At 45.0% G+C, this 24,656-nt stretch overlaps 1 protein-coding gene across 2 annotated transcripts; it reads right to left on the reverse strand.

Annotated features, from left to right (window-relative positions):
* Positions 1-867: 867 nt before the first annotated feature.
* Positions 868-24,385, reverse strand: LOC116988074 (E3 ubiquitin/ISG15 ligase TRIM25-like). Of its 2 annotated transcripts, XM_033044523.1 has the most exons (8): positions 24,189-24,385; positions 23,491-24,083; positions 14,916-15,011; positions 13,838-14,071; positions 8,829-8,994; positions 6,364-6,450; positions 5,857-5,949; positions 868-1,808 (listed from the first exon to the last, which is right to left on the reverse strand). In XM_033044523.1, exons 2-8 carry the CDS (start codon positions 24,079-24,081, stop codon positions 1,276-1,278), a joined length of 1,800 nt encoding a protein of 599 aa, XP_032900414.1. In that variant the 5' UTR covers positions 24,082-24,083; positions 24,189-24,385; the 3' UTR covers positions 868-1,275. The 2 variants fall into 2 exon arrangements, with proteins under 2 accessions (XP_032900414.1, XP_032900413.1); XM_033044522.1 differs by having other exon boundaries at positions 23,491-24,385.
* Positions 24,386-24,656: the final 271 nt, after the last annotated feature.

Genomic DNA, 24,656 nt, shown 5'->3' on the forward strand with positions numbered 1-24,656 from the left:
AATCTTAATGAAACATATAAGATTATTAAGGGTTTGGACACGCTAGATGAGAGGGGATCTTATTGAAATATAATATTATTAAGGGTTTGGACACGCTAGAGGCAGTAAACATGTTCCCGATGTCGGGGGATCCAGAACCAGGGGCCACAGTTTAAGAATAAGGGGTAAGTCATTTAGAACGGAGGAAACACTTTTTCACCCAGAGAGTTGTGAGTCTGTGGAATTCTCTGCCTCAGAGGGTGGTGGAGGACAGTTCTCTGGATACTTTCAAGAGATAGCTGGATAGGGCTCTTAAAGATAGCGGAGTCAGGGGATATGGGGATAAGGCAGGGATGGGGTACTGATTGTGGATGATCAGTCATGATCACATTGAATGGCGGTGCTGGCTCGATGGATCGAATGCCCTACTCCTGCACCTATTGTCTTGAAATGATTTGAGTTTAAAATTCAATTTTGAAAATGTTAAATTGATACTGAATAAATGGTTTGGGTCCTTGTGTGGTGGCATTAATAATATATTATTTTATTTCTGTTGGGCTTTTAGACATGGTAAGATGTTACACGAGCAAGCGCTGTAAGGCGGCAACTCTACCACTGCGCCACCGTGCCGTCTCCTTAAATATTAACATTAATTGGAGTGTTCAGTTAAGAGATACAGCGGGGAAACACTGAGTCCGCACCGACCAGCGATCCCCGCACAATAACACTATCCCACACACACACATGCACACCAGGGACAATTTAACCAAGCCAATTAACCTACAAACCTGTATGTCTTTAGTGTGAGAGGAAACAGACACAGGTCACGGGGAGAACGTCGAAACTTCGTTCAGACAGCACCTATAGTCAGGGTTGAACCCAAAACCCAGTTCAACCCTGTAAGGCAGCAACTCTACCACTGCTCTATGATACCCATTGTTTGGCTGTTACAGCATTGTTATACAGCATCATTGGTGAGATTGTTACCTTGGAAAAGGAACATTGCAGTGCAGAAACTGGGAATTAGGCCCAACTGGTCACTACTACACTTTCCGAAGTGTTCTACTCTGCTCCAGCTGAATCTATTAATAGTTCCATCAATTCTTTTCTCCCTCATGTACTTATGTAACTTCCTCTTAAGTGCATCCATCTTTCATCACCTTGAGATCCACATTCCCCCTTCTTTTTGTGGCGGCATTCCTAGATGTGGGAATGGCAGACAGCAGTTGGTGAGATTGCCTTTCTCTCGAAACATCCAGCCTAAATTAACATGCATTCTCCCTGAAATAACTTTTGCTAACTCAGCTGGCAGATACTGAGGGATGTTCCCAGGAATACAAAAAATGCAGGATACACAGGCTCTGTAAAAACAGTTTTGAATCGGTGTATGAGACTCATTGTGTTACCGATACCAAAGAATTCCAGTGTCCCCTCAGAGTAGTCAAGATAGACCCCAATCCGTTGCTGCCTCCCTGACTGGAGGATGACCTCCTGTTTATTGTGAAGAGCAGAGAACTTGCTGTTGCTGTACAAGAGGCACCAGGAGAGATCGTTCCGCCCAATCAGGCAGCTCATATTCGACCCTTTCCTCCTAATTCCGCTGTAGGTGATTCCAATTCCCGCCCAGTGTCCATTCACTTCCACCTCCCAGTAGCAGCGGCCTTCCGATATGCCCTGGGCACACAAAACTTGGGGGAAGCCGTTGAATCTCTCATGGTGTTCAGGATAGGGGACACAGTCGGGATCAACATCCGTCACCGTACAGCTGTCCTCCGAGAGGAGAAGATGCTTGTGTGCTGTGTTGGGGTCAAATGTCAAACAAAGGGCATCTGGGGGCACAGAAGAAAACAATTAATGCTCTGATCCTTATAGCGGTCTTGAGGATATTGGGGTACGGTCCAGCCATGCGCAAAAATCTAGTGTTAATGTACTTCCCTGTGTTACACGGCCACTTGAGATTTCTTTGCTTTTTACCGTGTTGTGGCTTTAATTGTTCTAATGTTGAAAGCCTGACCAGACCCAACAGACCCTGTATGAAGGCCAGGAGTAGAAAAAGATTTGAGGTCCTCAGCTGGAGTCACATAAAATGTACCATGCAAATGTAGACCACTCTGGCTGATTGGTCTATGTTTATACTCTTCCCACTCTTCTTTCCAATCCATCAGCTTAATTTTCCAACGAGTCGATTTTCAGTTCCCTACATTACAACAGTGGCTGTAAAGCACTGTTGAACATTCTGATGTCATAATAGGCACCACATGATTGGCAAAAAGGAGCCAGGCTCTTTCCATTAATGTATCTTCATCTTAGCTGGACCTACAGGCAGCAGTTCCGGTGGGCAATGACCCAGGGCCGGCCTTAGAGGGTGCGGGGCCCAATTGGGAACAATTTTGGTGAACCCCAGATTCACAGCCAAGGTATGTCAGCCCAGTTATTTAGTATATATTATGAAATTGTACACTAGGTGCTATGTGAATCTCTCCTGCTCCCTCCCGTTTGACTGTCAGTAGCTCCACTGGCTTACAACCTTTACCGTAGCAGCTAATTACCATTAAACTGCATTATGTGATTGGACACAATGCCCTTGGAGACAGCGGCTGATTGGACGGGAGGAGACCTATTTGTGGATTGGACGGGAATTTTAAGGCAAGCTGGTTGGTGATTGGATGCAACCCCCTTAGAAACAGGGATGGATTAGCCGCCAAATAATATTGTCAAATAGGAAAACAAAAATCACTGGTCGGTGCGAACTCAGTAAACTATCTAGTTGTATCTCCAAACTAAACAGTATAACATGTAGGTACATTCATTTAAAATAAAATTCAGTGATTATTTCACATGATTTCTCACTGTGTAAAGCTCAATATCTGACCAATTTCTGTTTACCACGTTTGGTCTGCTGTGAGCATTTTTCTCTCCCAAAACAGTTCATATCTAGCAAACCGATCAACGAACCAGACAGCAGTTGGACGCAGTCATAGAAACAGAAAAGAGGAGCAGGAGTAGGCCATTCGGCCCTTCAAGCCTGCACCGCCATTCAATATGATCAAGGCTGATCATCCAACTCAGTATCCTGTACCTGCTTTCTCTCCATACCCCCTGATCCCTTTAGCCACAAGGGCCACATCTAACTCCCTCTTAAATATAGCCAATGAACTGGCCTCAACTACATTCTGTGGCAGAGAATTCCAGAGATTCACCACTCTCTGTGTAAAAAATGTTTTTCTCATCTCAGTCCCAAAAGATTTCCCCTAAATTCTTAAACTGCGACCCCTTGTTCTGGACTTCCCCAACATCGGGAACAATCTTCCTGCATCTAGCCTGTCCAACCCCTTAAGAATTTTGTAAGTTTCTATAAGATCCCCCCTCAATCTTCTAAATTCTAGCCAGTACAAGCCGAGTCTATCCAGTCTTTCTTCATATGAAAGTCCTGACATCCCAGGAATCAGTCTGGCGAACCTTCTCTATACTCCCTCTTTGGCAAGAATGTCCTTCCTCAGATTAGGAGCCCAAAACTGTATGCAATACTCCAGGCGTGGTCTCACCAAGACCCTGTACAACTGCAGTAGAACCTTCCTGCTCCTATACTCAAATCCTTTTGCAATGAATGCTAACATACCATTCGCTTTCTTCACTGCCTGCTGCACCTGCGTGCCTACTTTCAATGACTGGTGTACCATGACAACCAGGTCTTGTTGCATCTCCCCTTTTCCTAATCGGCCACCATTCAGATAATAGTATACTTTCCTGTTTTTGCCACCAAAGTGGATAACCTCACATTTATCCACATTATACTGCATCTGCCATGCATTTGCCCACTCACCCAGCCTATCCAAGTCACCTTGCAGCCTCCTAGTTTAGAGGGGTTTAAACAGTTTAGAGGGCTTCAGATGGGGTTAGAAGTGTTTAGAGGGGTTTAGATGTGTTCAGAGGGTCCCAGAGGGGTTTAGAGATGTTATAAGCCCCCCGTGAGAAATTGTATTTCTCTGAAATTGAAGATAGACATAAAGCTGGAGTAACTCAGCATGACAGGCAGCGCAGCGACTCTGGAGAGAAGACCCTTCTTCAGACTGAACTGAACTCTCGTCGGTGAGAGTACTTGTGATTGTCTGAAGAAGGGTCTCGACCAGAAACGCAACCCTCTCCCCAGAGCCCATGCCCGTCCCGCTGAGCCACCTTCAACTTCAGAGCCAAACAAAAAACACAGAGTGCTGGAGGAACTCAGCGGGCAAGGCGGCTGCCTTACCCGCTGGGTTTCTCCAGCATTTTTGTCCACCGCAAAACGTCAATGATTCCGGGAATGCCGAGGCGACAGGGTGAGAGAGAGGGAGTGGGAGAGCTAGAGAGAGACGAGATGGGGAGCGGGAGAGAGAGAAAGAAAGAGGGAGAGAACAAAACACAGAGAGACACAACGTGGGTCGGTAGGTGAATGACTAACCTGCACACCAAGAAGAAGCCCCTTCTCGCGGTCTGGGGCCCTCACTCATACACACAATACACAATACAATACAATTTATTTGTCACTTGAACCTCATAGAGGCTCAAATGAAATGTTGTTTCTGCAGTCATACACACATGAAAAAAAAGACCCAAAACACAACACAATTTACACAGACATCCATCACAGCGCATCTCCTCCTCGCTGTGATGGAAGGCAAAAAAACTTATCTCTCCCCTGCACTCCCCATTCCCCTCCCGATGTCAGAGTCAAAGCCCCCGTCGGGCGATGGCAATTGTCCCGCGGCCATTAAAGCCGCGCCGGGTGATGCAAGGCCACGCTCCGGGTCTTGTTGTTGGAGCCCCCGGCGGAAGCTAGCAAAGTCCCGCAGCCGTTGAAGCCACGCCGGGCGATGATGTAAGGCCCCGCTCCAGGCACTCCTCGACCCCGCTACTCGGGCGGGAGAAGTCGCCGTTGCGGAAGCCTCGAAAAGCGGTCTCCCACCAGGGACCCGCGGGCTCCCGATATTACTGTCTGCCAGACCTGCGGTAAGCCTCCGAATCTCCGGGGGTCGGGTCACAGCAGCGCTCCACCACAGCTCCACCCGCTCCGGACTCGGCCAGCTCCATGATGGTGAGTAGCTCCGCAGCTCCGTGACTGGAGCCCCAGGACGTTCCTGCTGGAGGGCGCTCCACGTTGCAGCCCCAACGACAACGGAGACCCGACAGGGAAAAGGACGGGTTCTCCGTGCAGGGAAAAGATTTTAAAAGTTTCCCCCCCGCCCCCACCCCCCCCCCCCCCACACACACACATACCCCATCAAAAAAATAATAAAAACTACATTAAAACGGGACAAAAAATAACAAAAAGACAAACGGACTGCAGAGGCCGCTGCGCTGTCATGGATCTACATTCCTCAGTAAATGTAATTGTGTTTTAGACAAGTATTAATGACGCCGCGTGAATTTTATTCAAAGGAACACGGCGTCATTAATACTTGTTCAAAACACAATAACATTTACTGAGGAATGTGGATGGATGCGTTGATTACATTGTATAACAACCTGTTAACTACTTGCTGTTAAGAAGTGCTAACAGTACTAGTTAACAAATTGTTTGTGTCTGATGGCTGTACAGCGGTTGTTATACATGTTCGTTTAAAAAAAAAATCTGGATGGCGAATTTAAAAAAAAATCTTTATTTAACAAAGAGAATTCGTATTTCTGTACGAAATACGGAACATTAGTGCGGGGCCCCCCTTAGGCGTGGGCCCAATTGGGAGCAATCGGTCAAATCGGCTTAAGGCCGGCCCTGCAATGACCTATGTGACCAGCTAATTCTCTACAGGTGGGACAGCATCCCAAGGACCATTCTTTGATTTTCCAGTGTGATTATTGCCAACGTCCTTCAATACGCAGTAATAAGAGATGCAAACGTACTGTGTAAATACTCTGCTCTCTTGCAGATGGAGTCTGGTTTTGTTTCCATGACACGTGTGTCTGGTGGGCTGAGGGAGACCGAGACCTCAAGATCTGTGTACAGAACAGAAATCAAATTAGGTTCACATTGCTGAACATGTTCCTTTCCTATATTGAAACTGAGAGTAGGGAATAAAACCCAAAACATTTGCAAGGCAGCTAGAGCATGGGTTGGATATAGATAAAGCTTCCTCCTCACTGACTCATAAACACATTCAGTATAAGTTCGGCACTGCTTAGAAACAGAGTAATGTTCCCTCTATGTTATCCTGACAAACAAACCCAGTGCAGAAATAAAGTTCTCTCTACAACTACCCTGACAAACACTTTTGGGGCAGCGTGACAATAAACTAATCTCAAACTCAAAGTGAAAAAACAGGACTAAACTCGGATAGATACAGAATGAAACTCATCTACTCTGCCCAAAAGCCATTATTAGGACGTACAGTACAGGCTTAACACTGTTACCTTCATGACCAGGTGTCCGGGAAGACGAAGGATGTTGTGTCTGCTGTTTCACTCGAGGCACAGCCAGTGCTGGACTGTATCCTGAAGCTGGAAGGCAACATTATAATTTAAGTTTAGTTTGTGTTTCAATAGCATTATAAAAAAAAACACAAAAACAGTAAGGAACATGACATGGGAGTCTGAGTGTACAACAGAGTTATAGAGTCTTATAGTGTGGAAACAGGCCCTTCAGCCCAACTTGTCCATGCGGCCAACATGTCCTATCTACACTAGTCCCACCTTCCTGCATTTGGCCCATATCCCTCTCAACCTGTCCTGTCAAGTACCCATCTTAATGTTTCTTAAACGTTGCGATAATACCTGCTCCAATTACCTGCTTCAGCAGCTCATTCCATACATCCACCACCTTTTGTGTGAAAAAGTTACTCCTTTTATTAAATATTTCCCCCCTCACCTTAAACCCATGTCCTCTGGTTCCTGATTCCCCTGCTCTCGACAAGAGACTCCGTGCATCTACCCAATCTAGTCTTCTCATGATTTTGTACACCTCTATAAGATCACCCCACATCCTCCTGCTCAACCTTTACCTACAGCTCAGGTCCTCAAGTTCTGGCAAAATCCTCGTAAATCTTCTCTACATCCCAGTAATTTTTTTTTTAAATGTGTCAATACTGATTGAACCTTCCTCTGTACAGTTCCGGCTAATACAGACCAGAGTATTGCTGCTCTTCATTGCTCATGCCAGATGCCTGCTCCAACTGTGCCACAAACATCCACAGGACAGATCCAGAGTCGTGACACGTGATGCGCGCATGGTGTGTGGTGACATAGGCAGTGACGCACGGTCGCGCGCGGCGTCCCAGGATTCTGGGATGTACAAAATCTTCGCTCGCCATCTGCGTGACGCGCAAATGACGGCCAAGTGGGACAGGCCCTTAAGAAAACTGCTATAAGTTATCCATCTGTGATAATGGCTCCATTAGCACAGCCTGACCTGCCGGCATTTCACAATTTAATCGTTCACAACTTATCTCCCTCCCTCTCTCCCTTAATCCATGGATTTGATGACCTCTACACCTTATTTCCATGGCAACCCCAGCCTCGCCCCATCTGCAATATTCCCCATTGACTCATTCATCACTCTGCAACTCTGTTCTTTCTCTCCTTCCCACTTCTAATGAACAATCTTTGACTTGAAATGTTAACTACTTGTATCACTACAGATGCTGCCCGACCTGCTGAGTGTTTCCAGCAATTTACTTCTAATTTCTAGCTTCTGCAGTTTTTTGATTTTTCAGAGTTTGAAAATGTTGGATATCAGATATGAGGAACCACCAAATTTTAACAAAATTTACTCATTCATTCCTACTCCCTGTTTAAATTGGCATTGGGTTGGCAGACAGAATGGGCTGAAGGGTCCGTACTGTCCTATGTTCCATGTTTACTGCCCATTAGCCAAGCCTTAATTGATGGCTGTATTTTAGCCCCAGTACTGTTCAATGCGAGCTTCACAATTCTTTCCTTTAGCTTTACAATTCGCAATATTCAATACTGTTGTTGCACATTTTCTGCCTTTTCATCTCTGGCCTTTGTCCAACCCTCTGCCTATCAAAAGCCCTCCTCACCTGTATCAACCTAGTACCTGTCAGATTTTGTCCATCCCCTCATCTTTTCCAGCTTTCTTTGCACCCCCCACCCACCGCACAATCATTCTGAAGATGGGCCCTGACCCAAAATGTCACCTATCCATGGTCTCTCGAGATGATACCTGCCCCGGTGAGTTTTTCCAGCACTTTGTGTCGTGTATTACGCAGTTCCTTGTTTTTACATTGTTTAATAACCTCGTATAGAATCTCAACCATGAAACATAGAAACATTGATAGAAACATAGAAAATAGGTGCGGGAAGAGGCCATTCGGCCCTTCAAGCCAGCACCACCATTCATTGTGATCATGGCTGATCATCCACAATCAGTAACCTGTGCCTGCCTTCTTCCCCCCATACCTCTTGATTCCACTAGCCCAAAGAGCTCTATCTAACTCTTTTAAATGCAATGAGTGAATTGGCCTCCACTGCCTTCTGTGGCAGAGATTTTGCACAAATTCACAACTCCCTGGGTGATTTTTATTTTCTCATCTCGGTTTTAAATGGCCTCCCCTTTATTCTTAGACTGTGGCCCTTGGTTCTGGACTCCCCCAACATTGGGAACATTTTTCCTGCATCTAGCTTGTCCAGTCCTTTTATAAGTTTCTATAAGATATCCTCTCATCCTTCTAAATTCCAGTGAATACAAACCCAGTCTTTCCAATCTTGCCTCATATGACAGTCCCCCCATCCCGGGGATTAACCTCGTGAACCTATGCTGCACTGCCTCAATAGCAAAGATGTCCTTCCTCAAATTAGGATTCACCTTAGGTGGCACTGCCCTCCCTGTGCCATGCGGATTGCTGCATTGTGCGACTGACCTTTGGCGCCTTCGTGATCCAGATGTGGATTGAAACAGGTGTGCAGCTGCTGCGTGATATAATGGGACAGTTCACTCATGGCACGTTCCACAGCCAGAAATTTGGCACCATCCTGGTAAGGCAGCAAAGAGCAAGCCTTCATGGGTCTGTCCAAACACTGATGTTCCTGGGAAAATAACATTAATTCGAAGGAGTCATGAGGTGAAATTCCCTATCATATCTATAAATTATATTAAATATGTGTAAATATACCACAAGGAAGCAAACTTATAGAATGAGAGAAAACAATCCAATTCTCCAGAGAAAACAACCCATGCCTGTCCATAATTTTTTTTAAAGAACAAAAACAACTTCTAGATAGGCACGCGAAAGTGCAAGGAATAGAGGGAAGTGGATCATGTACAGGCAGATGAGATGAGTTTAACTTAATATCAACGATCTGTTCCTGTGCTGTACTGTTCAATGTTCTATGAAAACTAGGCATTTGTAATTGTATACCTGGAGAGCACATCCCAAAAATGATTGCAAGTTATTTTTGTTATCAAGTGCCATGACCATTGTTTAGCTCTACAAATCCATTATTCATAAAGTCCGGTACCTTAAAATTTTTGGATATTGTGCATGTAAAGACATTAAAAATACTTTTCCGAGTTTGGAATAAAAGCCTTCCTGTTAGTATTAAAAAAATAATTAAATTAAGAGAAGGACATTATAATTTAAGAGGGTTGTGTATTTTTGAAACATGTAAAGTGATAACCAATGTTAAATATAGATGTGTCTCAGTTTTGGGAGTCAAATTGTGGAACGGGCTTAGTGATGAGTTGAAATTTTGTAGCTCTCTGTTGAGTTTCAAAAAAGCCTTAAAATGTAAAATAATTAAGGATTATAATGTAAAATTATTAAAATGTAAAATAAGTAAGGATTACAATTTAGAATTTAAATTTTTTTTTTTAATTTCCTATGTAATGCTGATATTCTGGGTTATTTTATGGATTGTATAGGATAGGCAAAAATAAGCTTTGTGGCTTCAGCCTATTTCTTTTTCGGTCATTGATTATGTGAACGTTGTGTGAAATGGATACAGTGTTGGTTCATATTCACACAAAAGTTTTGTTCTTTTTAATGTATGACCAAAATAAACCATTCATTTATTCATTCATTAGGTGAAAACAGCAGCCATTTCCCTTGAAGAAAGACTCCATATGCCTTTCTAACCTGCCAGCGATTTGTCTGGGTGATTACCCGACCATTTAATTCCATCATCGACCAGGCAGCAAGGATATTTGTTATGTTAGGGCTCCATTCGCATTAAGAACAGCCCCAACATCATAGAGATTAAATTGCAATCATTTTTCCAAAGAGCCAACCCAGTCATGACAGACCTGAAGAACAGCTTTCTGTGTGGTAGGATTCCAAATAATGTGGTCACAGCCATTATTGTGGACATCAATATCAGAAAAGCAAACATTACCATGATGTATCATTGGCAAAGGGAGCTAGGACTAAATTCTTACATTTATTAATCTACAATAAAGCCATAAAGTCACCTTCACCAAAAGCGAACTCCTATGGACATAGTAATTATCTTAAAACGTCAACTGCGGCAGTGGTCCAGAACATCATGTATTAGGTGCAGCTAATCCGCTGACCACTGCAACCTTGAGATGAAGGGGGAACATCCGGAGGCTGGTTGTACCTTTTATGCTCAATTCAGTCCATCTTGCATAGGGTTTACCTAATCACGGATTGGTTGAAGAAATATAGGCTGAGCATTTTAAGTGGATTAAGAGTTTTTAACTGCCCATGCAAGCAAACATAATATTCATCCTGGGCTGAAAAGGCAGTAGATTCAATGGTTCTAGTCATTTAGATCTGGTATTGCATCAGTTAAAATAAGAGTCACATCCGTTTGTGTTGCAATATTAAATACTTGAACTCGGGCGGAGTGCAACGAGGCGTGGAGCAAAGCTCCCTCCACCTTCCAGCCCTGTCTCAGAGATGAACGTGATGATGCCCTCCTCTAGCCCTTTGTCAGGCATGTCCCCTGTGGCCACCTCACCTATTGATGCACCCTCCTGTGTGCTGATTCAGCCATTCACTATGAGCCAGGCTCACAACCCTTGCTAACCCACATTCTCTGGTCAGTAACATTGTCCATCTTCAGGACAAAGGCATACAATACACTCTGTGCAGCCCAGAACTCAACCAAGTGGATTTCTTACCAGCTTGGTGTTTGGAAATGACGTATAACTGGATTAATTCAGCCTTGTAACAGTAGTGGAGAGACTGGCACAATACTCGAAGATGAGGATATAAAGGTAATGATGAGCCTTCAGCCCTAGGTGGGGTGCCATTATAGGCTACATTGGTTGGCAGATAAGTCAACTACATACACCTATAGGTAATAACATTAGGTGCCCCCTCTACCAACAGGGAACTGCTATAATGGTACCACTGGGTCCAGCTGCCCTTCCCCCTCTTTAAACCACACTACCTCTACACCGCTTCTCACACCCCAGTCCTCAGTCTTTAGTAAACGTTGTTTTGCCCCTTCTGTTATGGATGGATCCCTCACCCATGTCTCCTCTGTTTACTCAGTTCTACTCTTGCTCCTTCTCCTCTCAGAAAGAACAAGGATAGTTCCCCTGGTCCTCAACCTTCAGCCCACCAAGAGTCAAGAGAGTTTATTGTCATGTGTCCCAGATAGGACAATGACATTCTTGCTTGCTGCAGCACAATAGAATAAGTAAGCAAAAATACAGAACAGTTCAGTTCAATATACACATATATAAGCAGATAAAGTGCAATAGGCTGTTACAGTTCAGAGTCTGTTTGTTGGCGAGTTTAATAGCCTGATGGCTGTGGGGAAGAAGCTGTTCCTGAACCTGGATGTAACAGATTTCAGGCTCCTGTACCTTCTGCCCGATGGCAGCAGAGAGATGAGTGTGTGGCCAGGATGGTGTGGATCCTTGATGATGTTGGCTGCCTTTTTGAGGCAGCGACTGCGATAGATCCCTTCGATGGTGGGGAGGTCAGAGCCGATGATGGACTGGGCAGTGTTTACAACTTTCTGCATCCTTTTCCGCTCCTGGACCCTCAGGTTGCCGAACCAAACCACGATGCAACCGGTCAGCATGCCCTCTACTGTGCACCTGTAGAAGTTCGAGAGAGTCTTCTTTGACATACCGACTCTCCGTAGTCTTCTCAGGAAGTAGAGGCAATAATGTGCTTTCTTTATAATTGCATCAGTGTGCTCGGATCAGGAAAGATCTTTGGAAATGTGCACGCCCAGGAATTTGAAGTTCTTGACCCTTTCCACCACTGATGTAAACTGGATTGTGTGTCTCTATCCTACCCCTTCCAAAGTCCACAATCAGTTCCTTGGTTTTGCTTGTGTTGAGAGCCAGATAATTGTGTTGGCACCATTTGGTCAATAGGTCGATCTCACTTCTATATTCTGACTCATCCCCATCAGTGATACATCCCACAACAGTGGTGTCGTCGGCAATCTTGATGATGGAGTTCACACTATGTCCGGCTACATAGTCATGAGTACAGAGTGAGTAAAGCAAAGGGCTGAGCACGCAGCCTTGAGGTGCTCCCGTGCTGATTGTTATCGAGGATTACACATTTCCACCAATTCGGACAGACTGTGGTCTGTGGATGAGGAAGTCGAGGATCCAATTGCAGAGGGATGTGCAGAGACCCAGATCTGAAAGCTTGATAACCAGCTTGGAGGGGATGATTGTATTAAATGCCGAGCTGTAATCAATGAATAACAGCCTGACATATGAGTTTTTGTTGTCCAAGTGGTCCAGAGCGGAGTGGAGAGCCAGTGAGATCGCATCCACCTGCGTCCATCTGTTGTGGCAGTAAGCGAACTTGCAGTGGGTCCAGGTTGGAGTTGATATGCACCACAATCAATCTCTCAAAGCACTTCATCACCACTGACGTTAGTGCCACTGATCGATTGAGGCACGTCACCTTGCTCTTCTTGGGCACCGGTATTATTGATGCCCTTTTAAAGCAGGTGGGAACCTCAGACCTCAGAAGTGAGAGGTTGAAAATGTCCGTAAAAACTCCAGCCAGTTGGTCCCCACAGGTTTTTAAGAACACGACTGGGTCTGCCATCAGGTCCAGGTGCTTTCTGAGGGTTCACCCCTCTGAAGGATCTTCTAACGTCGGCCTCTGTGACGGTGACTGAAATACCATCACAGCGAATGGGGGCTCGGGAAGACGCATCAGTGTTCTCCCTGTCAAAGCGTGTGTAAAACGCATTGAGCTCGTCAGGGAGTGATGCCAGCCTCGGCATTCAATATATAAACCTCCGTCATTTCCGCAACCTCCAACATGATCCCACCACCAGTCGCATCTTCCCATTTCCACCTCTTTTTGCCTTCCACAGAGACTGCTCCCTCCACAATTCTTTGGTCCGCTCATCCCTTTCCATCTAAACCACCTCCTCATCAGGTACTTTCCCCTACAATCGCAGGAGATGCAACACCTGTCCTAAATACCTCCTTCCTCGACTCTACCCAGGAACCCAGCAGTTCTCCCAGGTAAGGCAGAGGTTTACATGCACCTCCTCTATCCTCACCTACTGCATCTGGTGTTCCTGAAGTGAGCTTCTGTACATCGGTAGGACCAAGCATAGACTCGGCGCTCACTTCGCCGAACACTTGCGCTCAGTCCGCCAAAACCTACTGGATCCCCGGTTGCTAAACAATTTAACTCCCATTCCCATTCCTCTTCTGACCTCTCTGTCCTGGACATCCTTCATTGCCAGAGTGAGGCCACATGCAAAACTGGAGGAATAGTATCTCCTATTCCACTATGAGGAGCTTACATCTGGCTCCCACTTCTTGCTTCCAGTTTTTTTAACCCTGCGCCACCTGGAAATCAGTCTGAAGATGGGTCCCGACCCGAAAGATGGGCCCAGACCCATCCTGGCCCGCTGAGTGACTCCAGCACTTTGTATAGAGGCATCTGGATGTGCCGAAGGGCCTTACCTGCAATACAAGGAGATTGTCTTCACTCTTCAGGGCAGCCTCCAGTTGCGTCCTGTTCTGCTGCAGCCCGGCAAGGCTGTTTTGCAATTGCATCAATGATTCCTCCACCTGACTCACCGCACCTCCTTCCTCTTCCTCAAGAAAGCGCAACGCATCCCTCTGCGTCTTCTCAACAACGGCCACCAGCTGGGTGCACTTTTGCTTAACTTGCTGCTTCACCTGTAGTACGGTGCACTGAAAATCACCACAAATACATACATCAGCACCAGTGATAGCACACAATGAAACCTTTAACACAGTCAGCTAAGAGAGATTATGGGGCACCCTTCACAAGCTCATCACCATCTTACATTTATTTCATGACGGGGAGACAAATTGCCATTAGAGAAACTATGATCTTAGCTATCAAAGCCAAAGAGAGCCAATCTCAATTCTGACTGTATCAAATAAAGCTGGGTCATCAGCCAACACCTCTCCCAATCTTTGTCATCCCCAGCGCTGCATCTCTCCTCTGGAATGATCACAAACCAGCAGGAAATTGCTCAACCCACGTCCACCCCTCTATGGTACCAAGGCCAACATAACTTCAGCGATCGAGCTGCAGTGTATAGGTGGCACTCACACTTGTGTACGTTCAGAGTCTGGGCTTCAAGCATCGTTGATTTGTTCCCACAATAACAAGGTTCTTCTACTAGGTGGCACAGTGGTGCAGCTGGTTGAACCATAGCCTTGGAGCGCCACAGGGGTGGGTACAACCCTGACCTTGGGCATTGCCCGTATCAAGTTTGCACATTTACCCTGTAACCAAATGTTTGCACATTTACCCTGTAACCAAATGTTTGCACATTTACCCAGCTGAGTTACTCAAGCACTGTGTATTTATTTTTTAAGAGATAGATAGTAACAAAGGCTGGACGTGATAACAAGGTACATATGGTTGAAATCTGATAAGGAAGCTGGGGAGTGAAATGTAGTAGAACCAGAGGGTGGAGGGGAACAGTCAGAGTGGACGGGGGTGGGGGGTGTGAGGTATGGGGGATGGGGGGGGGGGGGAGTAGAATACGGCACAATTGCTTACTTTAATTGAGTCAACCTTTTGTTTCAATTTTCCGATTTCGTCTGTTGTCTCCTGTATCCGTGCGTCCATTTCCTCTTGACGCCCATGGAGTTCTTTCTGAAACATTAAATATTGAGGTCAGCAATCTTGGGGGAACGGACTGAGTAGCTGTCTTAGGTAGTCAGAATCAACCGCACTGCCTCAACACCACTGCGCCTGGTGCATTGCTGTGGAATCTTTGCCCTTCGCCGATCTTTCCTTACAGTCGAACACAACTGCACTCTTAGCTATGTTTCACCCTATGGAATATCCATGCCCTGGTCTACAAGGATTTGGAGGTACGCCAGAACACTGGTTCACAAATCAGGGTTGGTTGACAAAACTTGGGGGGAAGTTCCCAATAGTAGTATCAACCCTTCAGCAACAATGGTATTGATGGCAAAAGACCAACAGCTCTGCATTCTGCTTGATCTCCAAACCATGAAATATTTTGGTGAGTTTACATAGTTTTTGATAACACAGACTGCTTCGCAGGGCCTGAACTCTGCTGCTGCCGGTGCGGAGTTTGCACGTTATACCTTCTGGGTCCCCCCCCCCCCCCCGAGTGCTCCAGTTCCTATTCAACCTCAAAGATGTGCGGATTGGTAAGTTAATTTGTCACTGCAAGTGTGTAGTCCAGAGGAATAACGCGGGACTTGATGGGAATGTGGGGATAATGAAATAGGAATAGTGTGAATGTAGGCTGGATAGTCAGCACAAACTCAATGGGTCTTACTAGAATGTTGCCTGGGTTTCAGCAACTAAGTTACAGAGAAAGGTTGAACAAGTTAGGGCTTTATTCTTTGGAGCGCAGAAGGTTAAGGGGGGACTTGATAGAGGTTTTTAAAATGATGAGAGGGATAGACAGAGTTGACGTGGAAAAGCTTTTCCCACTGAGAGTAGGGAAGATTCAAACAAGGGGACATGACTTGAGAATTAAGGGACTGAAGTTTAGGGGTAACATGAGGGGGAACTTCTTTACTCAGAGAGTGGTAGCTGTGTGGAATGAGCTTCCAGTGAAGGTGGTGGAGGCAGGTTCGTTTTTATCATTTAAAAATAAATTGGATAGTTATATGGATGGGAAAGGAATGGAGGGTTATGGTCTGAGCGCAGGTATATGGGACTAGGGGAGATTATGTGTTCGGCACGGACTAGAAGGGTCGAAATGGCCTGTTTCCGTGCTGTAATTGTTATATGGTTATTATATGGTTATATGGGTCCTACAGGCTGTTCCAGATTGTGTGGGTGACTCCACCAACTCCTCCATGACCATGCCTTTCTCAGACCCAGCTGTTCAATGGGACTTCTCTCCTTTGGTTTAAACAAAATCAAAACCAAAATTAAGATCAAGATTAAGATCAACATCAAAAGCAAATTAAATATTTTGATTCGGACCTTGATCTAGATGCCTTTAGCTTCATCTTAATACCTGAATCTTGCTACTTTTCTACAAGTTGCCTCCATCTTGACCACTTATTCTTCAGCTCTTCTAAGACTCTGTTACCACATCCCAACTCCCAGTCACACATCACCCCTGGCCTTGTATTGCAACAACTTCTAGTTTGGACACATCCAGCTTTACATGCACTGTGTCACACTGACCTCTTTGTGCACTCAGACTTCACTGCCCCCTCTCTGTAACCATAATCACTGAGGGATTGTACCATTGACTCTGCCCTTGTTTCCCTTCTGTTCTATCCTTTGTAACTGTCCTTCCTTGGCGATTCCACCCATCACCCCACAATACACCCTTCTTCATCTCCCTCTGCTTTTTGGTGAGTATCCTAGTTCTTTAAGTTTTTCCAATAGTTTTAATAAGCCTTCTCTTTTAACAATTTTGATTTAAAATTAGATTCATAGAGTAATATAACATGGAAACAGATGCTTTGGACAAAGATGTCCAACAGCACTTGCCTTCATCCGTGGAGGCATTGAGTACACAAGTTGGGATCCAAGATTCAAGAGAGTTTATTGTCATGTGTCCCAGATTGGACAATGAAATTCTTGCTTTCTTCAGCACAATAGAATATAGTAGGCATGAATACAGAACAGATCAGTGTGTCCATATATCATTATATAAATATATACACACAGGGATAAATAAACAGATAAAGTGCAAATAAACAGATAATGGTCTATTAATGTTCAGAGTTTTGTTTGTTGAGTTTAATAGCCTGATGGCTGTGGGGAAGAAGCTATTGTCATATTACATGTGTACAAGGCATTAGTTAGGCTGCACCTGAAGTATTGTGTGTAGTTCTGGTCACCCTGCTGGAGGAAGCATGTGATAAAGCTAGAGAGGGTGCAGAAAAGATTCATAAGGATGTTGCCAGGACAGGAAGGGCTCGAGTTATAAGGAGAGACTGGTTATGCTTGGGCCGTTTTCCCCGGAGGCTGAAAGGTGAACTTAGAGGTTTATAAAATCATGGATAGGATAAACATACACAGTATTTTCCCCAGAGCAGACTAAAACTAAAACACAGGCTTAGGGTGAGAGGGGAAAAGATTTATAGGGGACGTGGGGGAGCAGCATTTTTACAGAGAGAGTGATGGATATGTGTCTCTGCATGGTGGAGGGAATACAACTACAATGTTTAAAAGACATTTGGACAGATCTTTGGATGTATGAGAGAGGCTTAAAGGGACATGGGCCAAATGAACAAAAATGAAACTAATTTAGGAAGGCAGTTCAGTCAGCAAGAACGAGTTGGGCCGAATGGCCTGATTCCATTCTGATGAATCTACAATTCTATTTCCCTCTATATCTTTCCTATCCCATCCACCATCACTCTCATTCACCTCCTTTCACCAGACGAAAGGCTGATCGATGAGAACTCACATTCAGCATGGAGAGATTTTGTTTCAGTCTTGTTCAGTTCCCCTGCCTCAATTCTTTCTCCATTATGTTAATGTTAAACTGTAATTAATTTTGCTGCCAATTTCCATGCTTTCACATGTTCCGTATGTGCCCATCCCTCTCGTGACATTCCTATCTCCGTGTCAGGTTAGCTCATATCCGCAATAAGCACAGTGACTTCCAAAGCTATCTGGACTACACCTCCTCCCATCCGGCTTCTGCAAAGACTCCATCCTCCTAGTTACTCTGCCTCCATCATATTTGCTGCGATTATGAGAAATTCCACACCAGTGCCTTTAAAATGTCTTTTGTCTTCTCTGTGGCTTTCCCTCGACTAAAGTTGACAATGTATCCAAAATCACCCGCGGAATCACAATTAAAATCTGCCCTTCACCAATGTGTTGGTCGACGCAGACTTGATGGGCCTGTTTCCGTGCTATTCCTCGCTATGACTATGCTGCTCAAGCCTTCTTCTGGTCTGGCACTAAGTTGTGGAATTCCCTCCTTTAACCACTCTAGGTTTACATTCCCCTCTCCTCCTCTATTCACTCTTGGGCCGACCTCATGACCAAGCTTTTGGTCTTTGATCTAACATTGCCAACGTGGCTCAGTAGTGGCTTGTCTGTTCCTCTAAATCAATCTGGACACGTCTGCATTGCAACTGCAATTCTCTCCAACTACACCCCTCTAACCCCGATGTCCACCGTTTCGATTGAAAAACTCTTAGAATTCAGCAGAAGGAAATTGAACTGAGACAGATTTCAAATAACTGCTGTCAATTTTTAAAGAATTCAGTCTATCTGCGTTGAAAATCCCACTCACGTGCCACCAAGTTCACCTTCTCCCAGTCTCCTCTGCTTTACTCTCCTCTGACATGTACTCTTTCAAAGCTTCCCTGTCCTCTATCTTACTGACATCCTGCCCAGCTCTCACTCTTGTGCCCCTGCTCTGACCCATACAGAGTCTTGGACCAGTACTACCTGAATCCAGTGCCTTGTGACCCACAGGACACTCCCATGCTCTCTGACCCACACAGCCTTGGACCATTGCCATCTGAATCCAGTGCAACTCGATGTGTCAATTTCTACAGATGTTATCATGTCTATTGATTCAGCAAAGCCATTGGCACATGGATGATGGACTAGATATTGCCAGCTTTGGGAAAAGCAAACAGGGACCGAGCAGGCCAATGAGATTACCACCTCCGTGCACTGAATACCTCTCACTACTCTTTTGATCAGAATGGTAGACCTCTCTTGTTTGAATTTGCTGAGTGTCTCTGACCAGTTGGCTCTCTACATTCAGCATCTGGGACCTTTTTGGGACCCAGGCTTCCAGAAATGAAACAGGAAGTTTCACTACACTTTTCTCATGATCCAAAGTGTTGGGCTTATGTGTTAGTGTCTTATGGGCAAGAACAGTGACAGATATAAATGTTGCAAGTCTCTACATATGATGATTAGTGGTTCTCCTACAGCAGTGTGTCAGAAGCTGGTTCAGTCTATTTAAGTGCAGGGGCTAGACATCAACTCCCAGCTCTGGGTTCAAAGGTAAGTTATGTTGAGATTTACCACAATTAACACCTCCCTTAAACATATAACCATATAACAATTACAGCACGGAAACAGGCCATCTCGACCCTTCTAGTCCGTGCCGAACAACTTTTTTCCCTTAGTCCCACCTGCCTGCACTCATACCATTACCCTCCATTCCCTTCTCATCCATATGCCTATCCAATTTAATTTTAAATGATACCAACGAACCTGCCTCCACCACTTCCACTGGAAGCTCATTCCACACCGCTACCACTCTCTGAGTAAAGAAGTTCCCCCTCATGTTACCCCTAAACTTCTGTCCCTTAATTCTGGTCATGTCCTCTTGTTTGAATCTTCCCTTTTCTCAAAGGGAAAAGCTGATCCACATCAACTCTGTCTATCCCTCTCATCATTTTAAAGACCTCTATCATGTCCCCCCTTAACCTTCTGCGCTCCAGAGAATAAAGACCTAACTTATTCAACCTTTCTCGGTAACTTAGTTGTTGAAACCCAGGCAACATTCTAGTAAATCTCCTCTGTACTCTCTCTATTTTGTTGACATCCTTCCTATAATTGGGCGACCAAAATTGTACACCATACTCCAGATTTGGTCTCACCAATGCCTTGTACAATTTTAACATTACATCCCAGCTTCTATACTCAATGCTCTGATTTATAAAGGCTAGCATACCAAAAGCTTTCTTTACCACCCTATCTATATGAGTGGAGGTGTCAGCTGATGTATCTCCCTGGCCCTACACTCATCCTTGGAACACCCCGATAAGAGAGACACCGACGTCAGACGTCTATACAGCTCTGCTTTCAATACCATTACCCTAACCAAGCTCATCTCCAAGCTCGTGGAACCTTGTGTCAGCACGCAACTCTGCAATTGGATACTTGACTTCCTGAACAGACCACAGTCAGTGAGGATAGTGACAAATCATCCTCTATGGTAATCCTTAACACTAGTGCTCAGCAAGAAAGCACTCTTAGCCCCCATATTTATTCATAGAAAATAGGTACAGGAGTAGGCCATTTGGCCCTTCCAGCCAGCACCGCCATTCAATACAATCATGGCTGATCATCAAAAATCAGTACCCCATCCTGCTTTTTCCCCAAATCCCTTGATTCCGTTAGTTCTAAGAGCGAAATCTAACGCTTTTTTGAAAATGTCCTGTGAATTGGCCTCCACTGCCTTCTGTGGCAGAGAATTCCACAGACTCACAACTCTCTGGGTGAAAAAGGTTTTCCTCATCTCGGTCCTAAATGGCCTATCCCTTATTCTTAAACTGTGACCCCTGGTTCCAGACTCCCCCAACATGGGGACCATTTTTCCTGAATCTAACCCGTCCAATCCCTTAAGAATTTTATATGTTGCTACAAGATCCCCCCTCATCCTTTTAAACTCCAGTGAATACAAGCCCAGTCGACCCATTCTTTCATCATATATCAGTCCCGCCATCCCGGGAATTAACCTGCTGAACCTCCTCAAATCAGGAGACCAAAACTGCACACAATACTCCAGGTGCGCTCTCACCAGGGCCCTGTACAACTGCAGTAGGGCCTCCTTGCTCCTAAACTCAAATCCTCTTGCAATGAAGGCCAACATGGCATTAGCTTTTTTTACTGCCTGCTGTATCTGCATGCTTTTGTTATACATTCACAACTGTGCAGCCAAATATAAACCAACTCAATTTACATGTTTGTGGACAACACCACCATAGTGGGCTGGATAACAAACAATGATGAAACGAAGTACAGGAAGGAGATTGAGAATCTCGTAACCAAGCTTCAAGGCAACGATCTTTCCCTCAATGTCAGCAAGACAAAGGAGATAGTACTCACCTTCAGGATGCGAAGCAGTACACATGCATTGACAGCGTCAAAGTAGAAATGGTTGAAAGCTTCAAGTTCCTAGGAGTAAATATCACCGGCAACTTGTCCTGGACAAGCCATATGGAAACAATGGCCATGAAAGCACACCAACACCACCACTTCCTTAGAAGACTCAGGCGGTTCAGCAAATCACCAACAACTCTCACCAACAATAGAAATCATTTTATTGGCATTCATCATAGCATGGTTTGGGAACAGCTCTGTACAAGACCCCAAGAAATTGCAGAGGATTGTGGACAAAGCTCAGACCATCACGCAATCCAACCTCACTTCCATTGACTCTATTTACACTTCACCCTGCCTCGGCAAGGTCACCAGCATAATCAAGGACAAGTCTCGCCCCGGATACTTCCAATTCTCCCCTCTCCCATCAAACAAGAGGTACTGAAGTGTGAAAAAGCACACCTCCAGATTCAGGGACAGTTTCTTCCCAGCTGTTATCAGGCAAATGAACCATCCTATCACCAACTGGAGAATGGTCCTGACCTACCATCTACCTCATTAGAGACCTTCAGACTATCTTTAATCGGACATTATCTTGCACTATACATTATTCCCTTCATCCTGTATCTTCACACTGTTTGATTGTAATGATGTCGTCTTTTTCCTGACTGGATAGCATGCAACAAAAAGCTTTTCAATGTACCTCGGTACACATGACAATAAACTAATTTCCCTGAGGGCAATCTTTCAACCGCAATAAGCACATAGCCACAATCCCAATCCAGCCCATACACTCCCCAACACCAATTTCTCACTCCCGATCAATCCCACCCACTCCTCAACCTGCCAACACCAACCAACTCTACCCATCTCAATCTCAACCACTATCCCATCCACAATCCCAACTGCTCCCCTAAACATTCTCCACCATTCCCACAACCATCTCCTACTGTAGCGCACAAGACCCAACACTGAATTTAACAATTTCAGAAAACCAGCTGTTCCAGTTTGTGTCAAATCTGGCCAGTTCTGATGAAAGGTCATCACTGGAAAGACTCATCTTGCTTTTCTCTCTCCACACATGCCGGTTGTTTTTTGTTAGTAGAGATTAACACCTGTAACATGAATGGCTTGTTAATAATCAACAAAGCCATGATTAAAGGCAAGATCAGTGCTTGATCCACACCTAGGTTCAGCTTGTTTCACTCATTATCTGGCAATGCATGATCTTGTGATCTGGGTTAATTACGCTCATCCTCCATCCAATGTTTACTTCTTTCCCACTTAAAATGGTTGCCAATTTTTCCACAGTTTCTTAGAAGGTCATTGCAACCTGACGATTCCTCCTGGCTATATATAAACCACACACATCCTTTAACTAAAAGCTCACTACCAAGTATCTGCAATTCTACAACAAACTACCCAAACCTTCAATTAGATTCCACAAAGTGGAATCACTCAATGCCAGATGTTCAAAACCCTGCACTGGGTGTCTGTAGAAACAAAATAATTCCAGGAAAGTGCGGCAGTGCTTAGATCATAGATTCTGCACCTGAGAAATCTGTTTCTAGATGACAGTCTGATTATCAATCACTTAAAAATACTGGAATTAAGCAGATGCCAATCAGTTAAAAATTGTCAATGAAGAGCCATTTAGGAGCAAAATAGCATGTTTTCTGGGAATCTGATGTAAGACAGTTCAACAGTAAGTTGAACAACTAGGGGGGCATGGTAGCACAGCAGTAGAGCTATTGCCATACAGCGCTTACAGAGCAGAGACCCGGGTTCGATCCTAACTATGGGTGTGGTCTATACAGAGTTTGTAGATTCTCTCTGTAACTGAATGGGTTTTGTCCGAGATCTTCGGTTTCCTCCCACACTCCAAAGACGTACAAGTTTGTAGGTTAATTGGCTTGGTATAAATGTAAATTGTCCCTAGTGGTGCTAATATGCGGGGATCGCTGGTCGGTGCGGACTCGGTGGGCCGAAGGGCCTGTGTCCATGCTATATCTCTAAACTACACTAAAACTAAACTAATTACAGCGGGTTGGTCAGTGAGTGACAAAGTTCAGATAAAACCTCAGCTGGGTCCCCTTCAACTATAAACTGCTTGACGTGGTCCCAACAGCAGACGGATTTATATCACATTCTGTTGTGCCAGGGCTTAATATTTTATCGTGCAACAGACTTGTTCAAAGCTGACTTCACACAGGATTTCAACTCATAAATCATAAAGGGTTAACTTACCTATCTTTCTTCCAAACCAGTGTACATACCCGTCCCGCTGTACATGCAAGTATGCAGCAGGTTTTTCAAGTTATACCTTTAGCTCGCCGGCTTGCTCCTCCAAGGACACGGTTTCATGTTGCCGGTGCTCGTTGATGGCACACAGGCAGCAGACACACATCTGATCAGTCCTGCAGTAGACCTCCAGAGGCTTCCGATGTTTTGGACACTTCCTCCCCTCGATGTCCTTGACGGGATCAATGAGCCGATGATCCCTGAAAACAGGGTTGCTGGCATGAGGCTGGAGGTGGCCCTGACAGTATGAGGCCATACAAACCACACAAGACTTGACGGCCTCCAGCTTCTGGTCAGTGCAGAAATCGCAGAGGACATCCTGAGGGTCAGGGGTGCTCTTTGAAGTGGAGGTGGATGGGGCATCAGAGTTGGTGAAGTCCTCCACAATCTCACAGAGGATGGTGTTCCTGGAGAGGGGGGGCCTGGAGTTAAATGTCTCCCTACACTGAGGGCATCTGAAGGTCTTTGAACCCCCATCCTGGAGCCAGCACCTTCCAATACACTCCATGCAGAAGTTGTGGCCACAGGGAATGGTGGCAGGAGACTTCAGGAGCTCCAGGCAGATGGCACAGCAGAGCTTGGCTTCGGAAATTGAGACTTTAGAAACTGCCATTCCTCGGCGGAAGGAGAGAGAAACTAAATTAAGCCTCACCAGTCTGGACAAGCAAAAAAATGTCAAGGACGCCAGGATATTTTTGTTAATGATCCACGAAAACCTACCTTAAAGCCAGCAGAGCCAGACTGACGACATTTACTCAAAATCGTTTGCGACAGCAAGATTTTCTGTTTTATTTTTCAACGTTAAATCTGATACAAATAGGTTTTGTTACGACACGACGAGGAACCACACCCATACTTATGTAGTTATACACGCCAGCTACCAACATTCCTTTAGGTTTTATCGGAATGACATCTGTGCTTGTCTGTTAACCCAGCAGCAACTGCTTAAAGGGGCATTGACTCTTCACACACACACACACTGCCACAGTATAAACATTCTAGGCAACTGAGCAGGGGGAGGGGGGAGTCAATGCCATGAGGGACCGATGGGGTTGGGACATCTCCCTCCAGCCCCCCCTGAAGCCTGAGAACTTGATAGGAAATTTAAAACATGCCAAAAAATATATCGATCTTTAAAATTGAAATAAAGAAGCTAATTGTTAAGTTAATAAAACTTACAGAGATTTG

Source organism: Amblyraja radiata, chromosome 26 (genome assembly GCF_010909765.2).
Source record: "Amblyraja radiata isolate CabotCenter1 chromosome 26, sAmbRad1.1.pri, whole genome shotgun sequence".
Taxonomy (NCBI): domain Eukaryota; kingdom Metazoa; phylum Chordata; class Chondrichthyes; order Rajiformes; family Rajidae; genus Amblyraja; species Amblyraja radiata.

Excerpts from the sequence above, each read along its gene's own strand:
- LOC116988074 (XM_033044523.1), bottom strand. The coding sequence starts at position 24,081 with ATGGCAGTTTCTAAAGTCTCAATTTCCGAAGCCAAGCTCTGCTGTGCC. Across the intron at positions 8,995-13,837 it reads ACAATCTCCTTGTATTGCAG|GAACATCAGTGTTTGGACAG; the intron begins GTAAGGCCCTTC and ends TTATTTTCCCAG. Across the intron at positions 1,809-5,856 it reads GAGAGCAGAGTATTTACACA|ATGCCCTTTGTTTGACATTT; the intron begins GTACGTTTGCAT and ends CTGTGCCCCCAG.